Source organism: Helianthus annuus, chromosome 5 (genome assembly GCF_002127325.2).
Source record: "Helianthus annuus cultivar XRQ/B chromosome 5, HanXRQr2.0-SUNRISE, whole genome shotgun sequence".
NCBI classification, from domain to species: Eukaryota; Viridiplantae; Streptophyta; class Magnoliopsida; order Asterales; family Asteraceae; genus Helianthus; species Helianthus annuus.
In genome coordinates, this window is record NC_035437.2 from 170,220,840 (window position 1) to 170,231,938 (window position 11,099).

The 11,099-nt window shown below is 41.8% G+C and overlaps 3 protein-coding genes across 3 annotated transcripts; all 3 read right to left on the minus strand.

Annotated features, from left to right (window-relative positions):
• Positions 1–1,313: 1,313 nt before the first annotated feature.
• On the minus strand, positions 1,314–1,871 carry LOC110942055 (ATP-dependent zinc metalloprotease FTSH 11, chloroplastic/mitochondrial). The gene is made up of 4 exons (XM_022183755.2): positions 1,850–1,871; positions 1,679–1,768; positions 1,560–1,613; positions 1,314–1,492 (listed from the first exon to the last, which is right to left on the minus strand). The coding sequence occupies exons 1-4, from the start codon at positions 1,850–1,852 to the stop codon at positions 1,358–1,360; spliced, it is 282 nt and encodes a 93-aa protein (XP_022039447.1). The 5' UTR covers positions 1,853–1,871; the 3' UTR covers positions 1,314–1,357.
• Positions 1,872–2,166: 295 nt separating this feature from the next.
• LOC110942054 lies at positions 2,167–3,781 on the minus strand. The gene is made up of 4 exons (XM_022183753.2): positions 3,633–3,781; positions 3,448–3,559; positions 2,796–2,881; positions 2,167–2,660 (listed from the first exon to the last, which is right to left on the minus strand). Exons 2-4 carry the CDS (start codon positions 3,553–3,555, stop codon positions 2,474–2,476), a joined length of 381 nt encoding a protein of 126 aa, XP_022039445.1. The 5' UTR covers positions 3,556–3,559; positions 3,633–3,781; the 3' UTR covers positions 2,167–2,473.
• A 6,082-nt stretch (positions 3,782–9,863) lies between these two features.
• LOC110944059 (uncharacterized protein K02A2.6-like) lies at positions 9,864–10,694 on the minus strand. The gene is made up of 2 exons (XM_022185780.1): positions 10,286–10,694; positions 9,864–10,051 (listed from the first exon to the last, which is right to left on the minus strand). The coding sequence occupies exons 1-2, from the start codon at positions 10,692–10,694 to the stop codon at positions 9,864–9,866; spliced, it is 597 nt and encodes a 198-aa protein (XP_022041472.1).
• Positions 10,695–11,099: the final 405 nt, after the last annotated feature.

Consider the following 11,099-nt stretch of genomic DNA (forward strand, 5'->3'; position numbering starts at 1 on the left):
TTATTGGGTTTTTCTCCTGAATTTGTATAAATGCATTATTGCCTAGTGGAGATGGATATGATCGGGTGATTTCGCTGATGGTACAATAATACTCCAGTGATCCATTAAGAATCCAAATTTGCGGTTCAAAATAAAAATAATAATACTCCTATGTTATTTTTATTACATTTTTTCATGTAACTGACATAACAAATTCTTTTAGACATCATTGTATAAATAATAGCCCTATAAAAATTAGCCCATATTAGAGTTTGAAACTTTGTATCTATGAGCCCATGGTTTTTATAGGGTTTAAAAGGTCTAGATTTGTCCTCTTTTAAAATTATAATTTCTCTTTTCTCCACTTACAACCATTTAAAAAAAATTATCAAAAGTGTGTTTGGGATCGTTAAAGTAATTTTTGTTAAAAGTGTTTATTGACTTATTGTTTTTTAAAAGAAATTTTTAAAAATTTTGTCAAAAGTGCTTATTCACGTTTTTTCAAAAGAAGTTTTTAAAATTTTGTCAAAAGTGCTTATTAACTTATTGTTTTTTCAAAAGAAGTTTTTAAAAATTGTTTCAATTAGCTTTTGTGGTGGAAAATAGTAAAATGACCAAAAAGTATATGATAAGTTTCTATTTTTAGTTACTATTTTAAAAGGTGAACTTAGATTTGTAATTTTATATTCAAAGTTAAAAACCATTTAAAAGTCAGGTTTTTGTGGCTTTTGAAAAAAAAAAATTACTCATTCTCGAAAAGTCAAAATAAAAAACACTTTTATTAATGTCAAACACTTTTTTAACTTATTGGCTTTTTAAAAAAACCAACAAGTCATTTTCAAACTCAATCCCAAACACTCTCTTAAAGTAAACTCATGTTTTTGTCTATGTGGTTCGGTCACATTTACATTTTTAATATGGCACCCTTTTTTGCCAAAATGAATATGTGTTTTCACAAACCTTGTCATTTAAAATCCAGTGTGTTAGCTCCATCCATTTGTTCTGTTAAAATCCAGGCATGTGCCACCCATGTGATGAGCATGTTAGTCAATTCGCCCTATGCCGAAGGGTAGTCACAGAAAGACCGCTCTTCCTGTGGCAAGGCTAAAGAGTTATGTTTTGTAGCACTGATCGGTTATTTCAACCCACTAGTCGTTTACCCGCGCGATGCGGCGTGAAACATATCACTTAGGTTGGTGAGTTTAGAGCTATGTACGGACGGTTCGGTTTTGAGCCATAACCAAAACCAAATTCGCGATGCAGCGGAAAACACGACACTTGTTAGTAATTCTAATGGTGTGCATGAGAAATTTCAGTTCAGTTGGGTGACAACTAAAATCACAAGTTTCTATTATGCCAATACAAGTTCTCCTTCATCTTATTGCACTAATTCATCAGATATTGCTGATATTGCTCCTGCTTGCCCTTGTTCAAGAATTCGCTTTATTTCTTCTGCATTTAGCGTCTTGTATTCCAGCAGTGCGTTTGCCAAAATGTGCAATGACTTCTCATGCTGTAAAACAAAACCAGATTATTAACTAATTTATCTATGTAAACTGATGGAAACTTGATACACAAACCTTTTTAAGTAACGATTTCACGCGTTCGTAAGCATCTTTTAGAAGTTTGACGACCTACAAAACATGAAAACTTGAGTAACGATCCTTAACTGTGCAAATTAAAAGCTTTAGAAACATACTTCTGCATCAATACGTGACTGCATCTCAGACCCTGGTCTCTCTTTTATATGAACTGGACCAATAACATCACTCATACCACAAGATGATACCTTTCGGACAGTACGATATACATACATAATTAGCATAACACGAAGAAAAAAAACTGGGATCACATGAGATGAGTGAAATATCATATATTGAGCAAGTTCTGTAGCAGACGGCTATTTACGATGTGATGCCCGTTTTCGGTTACATTATCATTTATCTCCGTGTATATTGTATAGTCCTATATAGGAAACAAAGAAAATCTTGTACAAACGCATTTATGGTAGTTATAAAAAATAATAACTACATCAATTTATGATAGTACGTTATAAAAAATATGAGTGCTTCTAAGCTCTATAATGTTGATGTAAACCAACATATATGGTAGTTATAAAAAAAAAAAAAAATAATAACTACATCAATCTATAATATTGGTACTTCTAAGCTCTAATGTTGATGTAAACCACATGCCTCTCTAACTTTCATAAACTTATAGCGGGTGTCTTTTCTCTCTTCCATTTCGGTATCAGTATTTACCGAATTTTACCCTCAGATACCGGTCCATACCGGTACTGAACCGTATCGGTACCCTTTTTTGAGATTTTCGGTACCGGTTGGTACCGAACTCATCCCTATTTGTTGGTTTCTATAAATAAAAAAGCGCATCAAATAAGAATAAAAAATGACATGATTAAATGCAGCTCTAAATGCTTCCATATGTCGTGTGAAACCAATCTTGATAGTGTATTCTTCCAAATTGTCCAAATTGTTTAAATCAACCCGTAAGAGAATCTTATAATAAAGCATAGCTTAAACTGATCAATATAAGGAAATACCAACTCACCTGCTAGCCAATGACTGCTAAACACGTAAGCAGGTGGTGCAGTTGCAATAGCCAACCGAGATGCAACTATGTATGCACCCGAATCACCTCCTCTTAGGCTCTTAGCAACCAACCTTCGATTTAACAAGACTTTATTAGCCCAGCAATAATGCTATTACATGTACCAAAACCACCTGTTTCAACCGGAACCCATTTGATCGGTTGACCCGATACTCAACCGATCCGTATAAGAGAAAATACACACGTACCAGATATGTCTCGATGGTAGCAAGTTCACGGGTGCTGCAACAAATGAATACATAAAGTGTTGGCGGTTTGTCAGACTGCCACCTATCTGCGTCATAAACGGGTCAGTTAAAAAAAAGAAAAAAATTGTCATAAACGGGTTAGTTAAAAAAAAAAGAAAATAATGTCATAAACGGATCAGTTATAGAAAATGTCATAATTATTGTTGGATATCAAAGACACATAATTACAAATTAATCATGCATCACGAACAAGAACATGGGATCGATTTGGATAAATTTGGTCTGTCAACGAAAGTCAACGCAGACCGTTTTAGATTATGAAATTGATCTACATATCCATACAATTTTGCGCCTATTTATAGTCTGTGAAACGATACGAACAAGGTAGTTCTACCCATTCGTTTGGGGTACCAGAAAACTGTCATTAACCGCCAATTAACGGCCTTTGACTTTTGTCAAGTTTGACTTTCATTTTCTGCCTTGTGACCAATAACTAATCTAAATATATAATCAAATAATCTAAGTCTAGATTACATTCTAATTAATATATACTATATTTGTCAATACGTCAAAAGTATATATTCCTCTTTCACATTAAAATAAACGCTGTAGTATGTAAGTATATAGAAGTTTGTTTTACTATACAACTAACCTTCATTTTCATCATCAAAATCAAAATCGAGTGTGCTGCGTATAGATTTGAAGAAGGAAGAAACAGGGCCAGCGGGAATATCATCCAAAGAACCGATAGTGATTCCATCAACCTGGATTAACGACATATTGGAATTTCAGTTGAACAACATCTATTGTTCTAAAAGGATTTATTATTTCACTTACCGAAGCAATTGCTGATTTGAATAGCTCTGAGGCTCTACGTCTTTCTGGCTTGTCAGGGAACACCTACATCAAACACTATGTTCAAAATGCGTATGGCATCAAACGAGGTGGCAATTTCGACGCATTTACTTGTGAATGGGTTGATTCGGGTCGTATTTGGGTCGAATTAAAAAAAATTAGCTTCACCTTTGTTCAAAAAACTATATTGTTCTGGAAAGAACATGTTTATAGCAATCATATTGAAATACAATTTATTTATTAATCAAAATCACAAATTTGGGACAAGTGTTTTGGGTCAACCCAGTTTTAATGTAAAAAAAAAAAATATTCGTTTGGACCCGTACCTAACACGCCCGTATTGCCACGTTTAATAGATACTTCAAATTAAGAAAATGAAATGGAAAATTAAGATGCCACATACAACTTTTGTACAAGCGAACCATCAAATAGATTGAAATTTTTTTTGTGAAGTTTTCAAATTGAGTTAAACTATTTACCAATACCAGCAATGCAAACAACTTGAAAACATTAATTTAATCAAAGTTTATGCCAGATCATATGTTCCTCCATCCATCTATCCATGTTCTATATTGACTACATATCTTAAAATTAAAAAAATCCTACGGTCAAGTTCCAACTAACCTGATGATTGACCAGAAGGTTTTCAGCAATTCAAAATAAAGTTGAATAAGTATACACCTTGTGAAGAATATAAAACATACGTGTAACAGAGATTAACAAATTAAAACAATACAAGCGAAGAATGAAGAACATAGCGGTGTAAATAAGAAATACAGAAAGAAAAACAGGTATAAAAAAGTGTATCCACAACAGTACCAACATCATATCTGTTGAAACAGTGATTATCACAAGGGTAATCAATGGGGTTGTTACGTCCAATGGGTTCAACCTCTTCTTCTACTCGTATTGATGGCTCGAAATCTGCAAAACAGTAAACACCGTTAGTCTCGTTAAGAGGGGGAAGGGGATTTTCCCTCTTAACCAGGCTCCGGCGTGAGAATAAGTACTGTTCCGAGAGGAAATAAACAGTGTGTGTATAGAGTGAGTAAGGAGAGTAAAGATCCTGAACCTGAATGATGAAGGGTCCTATTTATAGCCGGAGGGTGAAGAAGGAGGAAGCAGCTGTGCCAGCTGTGTGCGCGCGCCAGCTGTCCGACCAAGGGGAATATCCTCTTGGTCTGCTCTGTCACGGCGAGTGTAGTGGTACACGTGGCGTCATTGCATTCGCCTGCGCTGGGTACCTCGTACTGGCGTTGTCAGTCTTGCTCCCTGGATTGTTGCAGGCCTATGTGGCGTTCTGCTAGTGGTGACACGCGTTGTCCTCTATGTCGGATAGGGCATCTTTGATGCCAGCTGTGAATCGCCCAGAAGTCTTCTGGAAGCTTCTAGAATGTTTAGGTGACATGGACGCCTTGTGTGCACAAAAGTGGTGTGGTCCCTGCCATGTAAGCAGGGAATTGGGACCATACCTCTTCAAGTCCCCCCAGTCCAGTGTGCCTTTTGGTTGAGTTAATCGTCTAGGAGGGATTCTGGACTTATGAGAGTTATGATCTCCATGCGTCGCGTTGAAGTTGGTTCATATAAAGTGAGCCAAATGGGGGCGTGCCGCATGGTTTTTACCTTTTGAAAAGTGAGTCAAATGGACGCATGCCGCATGGGTTTTGACTTCTTGAAAAAGTGAGCCAAATGGACGCATGCCGCATGGGTTTTGGCCTCTTGAAAAAGTGAGCCAAATGGACGCATGCCGCATGGGTTTTGGCCTCTTGAAAAAGTGAGCCAAATGGACGCATGCCGCATGGGTTTTGGCCTCTTGAAAAAGTGAGCCAAATGGACGCATGCCGCATGGGTTTTGGCCTCTTGAAAAAGTGAGCCAAATGGACGCATGCCACATGGGTTTTGACTTCTTGAAAAAGTGAGCCAAATGGACGCATGCCGCATGGGTTTGGCCTCTTGAAAAAGTGAGCCAAATGGACGCATGCCGCATGGGTTTTGACTTCTTGAAAAGTGAGCCAAATGGACGCATGCCGCATGGGTTTTGGCCCTTTTGTGTTTCCTTCTGTTGGAAGTTTGGTGGTTATGGGGAAGTGTTTGGTGTGACCGTCTGACGTCCCTGTCTTTTCGGAGGTGAACAGTTGCTTTTGCAGTGACTTTCTGTCACATCAGCAGAACCTGTCGCCCATGCTTCCCGAAAAACGAGCCGACGTCTTCTCTCTCCTTTGACGTGTCAGTCATCTATTGGGTGCTTTTCCTGTTTCCTAACGGTCCACTATCCATCGAATTAAATGCGATGAGTATAAATAGGGGACGGTTATCCCTTTCTTCCTTCATTCTTGAATTCTAAGTGTGATTTTCTCTCTATCCTCCTCCTGTGTTTTTCCATCTTTCACATTTTCTTGAGTTCAAAGCATCTTCTTCTTGACATTTGTCATGGCTGAAAAGAATCCAACTCAGAAGAAAAGGAAACAAAGAGGTAAGGCTCCTCCTGGTCCAGATCAGGCCGTCATTAACTGGAAGGAGGAAGAATTTCAGAATCTTGTTAGGGGGATGAACTTCCGTCCTGAGTGGGGGGCTCAGTACCCTCCTCCTGGATCTACTGCCTTGGATGCCCCTCCGGGCTTTATCACGTTATATGTTGCCTTTTTCCGGGAAGGCAGTTTTAGATTGCCGATTACAAAGTTCACTGCTGTCGTGCTGAGGGGTTATGGGCTCCATATTTCTCAAATAAATGCGATTGGGCTTCCCCGGATTACCCATTTCGAATTTGTCTGTAGGTCTTACCGCGTTGAGCCTACTTTTGATATGTTTAACGTTTTCTATAGCGTTTCATACACTAGTGGGTTCTATTCTTTTCAAGCGAAGACAGGAGTTGCCCCAGTGTGTTCTGTGCCCTTAAAGGGCATTCATGACTGGAAACAAAAGTTTTTTTTACATCCGCCGCGGTGTGATTCCAACAGATATGTCATATAGACATGTGAGTCAGGGGATCCCGAAGGTGGGTGTGATCCCAGATTTTGCTGCTCAAGACTGGTATAGGAAGATAACCGCGAAGGCGACTGCTATTTCTCAACTGGATGAGATGGCTTTAGTTGGTGCAGGGATGAGTTTGCTGTGGGTGCCCAAACATCCGCTGGGTCAACCTGCGTATAGCCATAAGGGCAAATGTATGGTTCTTTCATGTCTTACCACTTGATTATTTCGCTTTATGTTTACTATGTATCCTTATTTTTGTTGTCATTTTGCAGTTGGTTACAGTTTGTTGAATGCCTTGGACCCTAAATCAGCGGGTGCCATGGTTGAAGCTATCCAGGCTGATGGGAATCCGACGTGGTTGGATCAGATACGGGGTCGGTTTTTGCATCCCACCAACGAAAGCTTGAGCAGATATGCTGATGAAGTTCTAGGTGAGGATGTTTAGGATGACTCTGTCGACTCGGGTCGAGAGGAAGTCATCATCCTTTCTAGTGGGAGTTCTGACCAGAATGTTGAAGATCTAACCTCTCATTGCGCGCGTGCAGGTACCGCGCATGGTGGTGCTGCTGAGCCCGTGCATGAGGTTGTTGGTGATGAGGATGATGCAGAAGCATCTGTTGATCCCTCTGCCCAGTTGGAGACGAGAAAGAAAGCACGGACTGATAGATCTGGAAGGAGAGAGGAGAAACCTGAGGGTGGGGCTTCTGGATCTTCTCGTAAGCGATCCTCTACTCTTCCTTATCTAGATTATGTGGTAGTGTCTGATACGTTGCCTGGCCTAGGGGCTGGTGAGGGGCGTCAAGGATCAGATCCTGACGATAAGGCCACTTTGACTGAGCATATGAAGAAAAAAGCTCTTGATGATCACAAGCGTCAACTTGATGAGCAAGCAGCTGCCCTTCTTGCGGCCAAGAAGGCTAAACTTCAAAAGGATGTTCCCCCAGCACCTTCGGAATCTGAAATTGATTTGGGCGTGTTTAGTGGGGGTCATGGGAACCTTTTGGAGGAGATATTTGCTGCCTCTGCTCCTCCAACTGGTAAGTAGCTTCTAGTTGTGTATTGTAGTGTTTTTCCTGCTTGGTTTTTTTTTGTTGTTTTCTCGGGGTTGTTCTTGATTCATGTTTTATGATAGCAGCCAAGATTGGGAAGAAACCTCGAGCAGTAGATATTTCTCAGATTACTCCACCTACTTCTCCTCCGTCGAGGACCGTTGGTTTGACCCCTCCTCGTGGTGGTGTTGAGGTGAACGTGGAAGGTGGTGAAGGGTTTGCCGAAGGTATGTTTGAAGTAGGTGATGCTGCTGGAGGTGATGGTGGAGGTGATGGTGGAGGTGACAGGGGAAAAGGTGTTGAAGTGCAGATGGAGTCTAGTGAGACCACCCCACAACAAACCATCTACACTAAACGTCCTCCTGGTGGGGGTGGAGCTACTTCCGGCGTTGTCCGGAGTCCGCACTTTGAGCGTAATCCTGATGATTCCTGGGGTAACCCAGCTTGCGACGATTTGCCTCACGTCCCCGCTGGAGCCTTACCCAGGGCTCTCGGATGGATGATTTGAAGAATTGTCATGAGTTTTTTTCTTTGTCTCTTCCGCCTGCGGAGAGAATGTTTCAGAAGAATCGCAACCGCTTTGCCCTTATAGACGATCATGTTAGTGCGGGGGTTCACTTCTTTGCTACATCGCAAGAGATTCTTCGCGAATGGAGGTCGATGGGGGAAGAAACTCTTGAGTTTGAGGAGGCGAAGAAGTCGTTTTCCGAAGAGAAAGAGAAGTTTAATGCGGAGAAAAAAGGCTTGCAGTGGCGGGTTGCTGAAGCTGAGCGGAAGCTTGAAGAGCAGAGGCAGTTAAACGAGCAAAAACAGAAAGATTGGGAATCTGCCTGTGCTCGTACAAATTTAGAGATGCAGTCGCAGCGTGATGCTATCGTGCGGCTATCTGGTGAGAAGACGGCCCTTGCTGAAGAGGCGCAGCAGGTGCGTGTTGCTGCGGAGAAAAAGGAAAAAGAGTATGTTGATCGGATTGACAAGCTGGAGCTTCTTGCTCAGGAGAAGGCTGCGGAGTGTGAGACTGCTCAGCGCCTTCTTGATGAGAAGACGGCTGAATGTCGTGCTTCTGAGCTTCTTGCTGAGGAGGCCTCAACTGATAGTAGGTGGTTGCTGTCTCGCGGTGTTCCTTTGGTAACGTTCTTTGTTTGCCTTGTATTCATATTTCTTTTTGCTTTTGCCTTTGTGTATTCGTTTCTGCTATCTTATTCGACCTTGTTTTTCATGCAGCTTGCTGATCGTATCTTGCATTCTTCTGAGCTTGCCCGCTATATGTTTGAGTTGGGTGGGGCAGGGTATAATAGTGGGCGCAAGTTTGGGTATGCTGAAGGCAGGTTTGCAGCTGTCAACAATGAGAAGGATTACCACTTTGAGTTATTTAAAGAGGATTGTGACGGTGCTTATGCTGCTAAGCGCCAAGAATTTTTGATGCTTGATTTTGCTGTTGTTCGAGCCGCTGGGAAGTTGGCTCACAAAGTGGATGGAGTAGCCTTATTGAAGAAAGCTTTGGGAGAAGATGGAGATGCATCAGGAGGTGCTGGCCCTAGTTAGACCTGTTGTGCGGATTCCGGCCTGTGTGCCGTGTATAGCCTTGAATAGGCTTGTACTGACGTTTGCCTTAAGACAATTTAAACTTTGTTTACCTGTGGGTGTGTGTACCTTGGATTTTTGTAAACATTTTATGGTTTATTTTTGTGGTTATGCAGATTTTGTTTTCGTCACAATATGTGCATGTTTAATTACTTTGATCAGGTGTCTCGAATGAATGATGGCGCTGACAGGTGATGTTGTGTTAGTACAACGTTTTTATTCTGTCGTTTAGGTATGTGCGCTTTGCATGTGACGTACGAAGTGATCGATTTGCAAGTTATTGTGTGGGCTCGGCTGTGTTCAGCCTTGGGAGCATTACAATGTTTAGTTACCTTGCTATCGATATTTTCGTGTTTATGCGGGCACGAAGTTATGTTTTGGCGTTTTGTAGGCTTTGGTTGTGTTTCTGATCCGGCTGTTCACTTGGTTGTGACGAGCCTTGGAGGTCTACAACGTTTCCTATGGTCGAGCCATTGATGTTTTCGTGTACGCCCAAAGTAATAAATGCAGTTGTGACAAGAAATTTGCATGAAATAAAAGTAGCCAAACACTTCTTGTATTAGAGTAAATGTGTTGGCTGTACGCCCTTTTTGGTTACATGGTTGTGTTACATGTAGCACTTTCGGAGTTGCTGGGCATTCCAGGTTCGTGGAACCTCTTTGTCGTTGATGGTGCGTAGTTTGTAGGCTCCCTTGCCGAGTACTTCGTCAATGATGTATGGGCCTTCCCATTTGGGAGCCAGTTTTCCTGGTTTCTCCGCGTTGGACGCTTCATTGTCTCTTAGGACATAATCTCCTGGGTTGAATGTGCAGATTCGAACTCTGGAGTTGTAATACTTTTCGAGCTTTGATTTGTATTTGGCTTCGTTGATTGCTGCCATCTCTCTCCGTTCTTCTAGGAGGTCTAGGTCGATCCTCCTTTCTTCTTCGTTGTTGATTAAGTTCATGGAGAGCATTCTTGGAGATGGGAGCCCGATTTCTGCTGGGATCACAGCTTCGGACCCATAGACCAAGCTGAAAGGTGTTTCACCGTTGCTTGTTTTGGGCATTGTTCTATGGGCCCATAATATGCTGGGTAGTTCATCGACCCACCCTCGTCTTTTTTCACCGAGCCTTGCCTTTATGCCGTCGACGATGCTCTTGTTGACTGCTTCTACTTGACCGTTCCCTTGCGGGTGAGCAACCGAAGAGAAGGTATGTTCGATGTTCAGTTCTTTGAACCATCGTTCGAGATCATCTGCTGCAAAGTTTGTTCCGTTGTCGGTGATGATTCTGAGGGGTAAGCCGAACCGGCATATGATTTGCTCCCATATGAATCGCTTAACGACTGCCGATGTGGTTGATGCGAGGGCCTTTGCTTCTACCCACTTGGTGAAGTAATCTACCGCGACTATTATAAACTTGACTGCTCCTGGAGCCTCTGGGAAAGGGCCTACCATGTCTATGCCCCATTGCTGAAAAGGCTATGCGGTCGTTACTGGCACCGGTTCGTTCTTGGGGCGCATGGTCTTTGGTGCGTGCCTCTGGCAGCCACTGCATTTTCTCAATTCTTTCACTGCATCAAGATGCATCCCGGGCCAGTAGTATCCGGCATTCATTACTTTTGCCACTACCATTCGCGGCCCGGCATGGATACCACAAATGCCTTGATGTACTTCTCGGATCAGATAATTCGCGTCGTCGGCGTCAACACATCTTAACAGCGGACCAAGATATGACTTCCGATACAGTATCCCGTCTGCCATCTGATAATGTTCTGATTTGTATTGGATCTTTCGCGCCTCAGCTTTGTTTTCTAGAAGTATCCCGGACTGTAAGTACATGATTATGGGTGTCATCCAGGA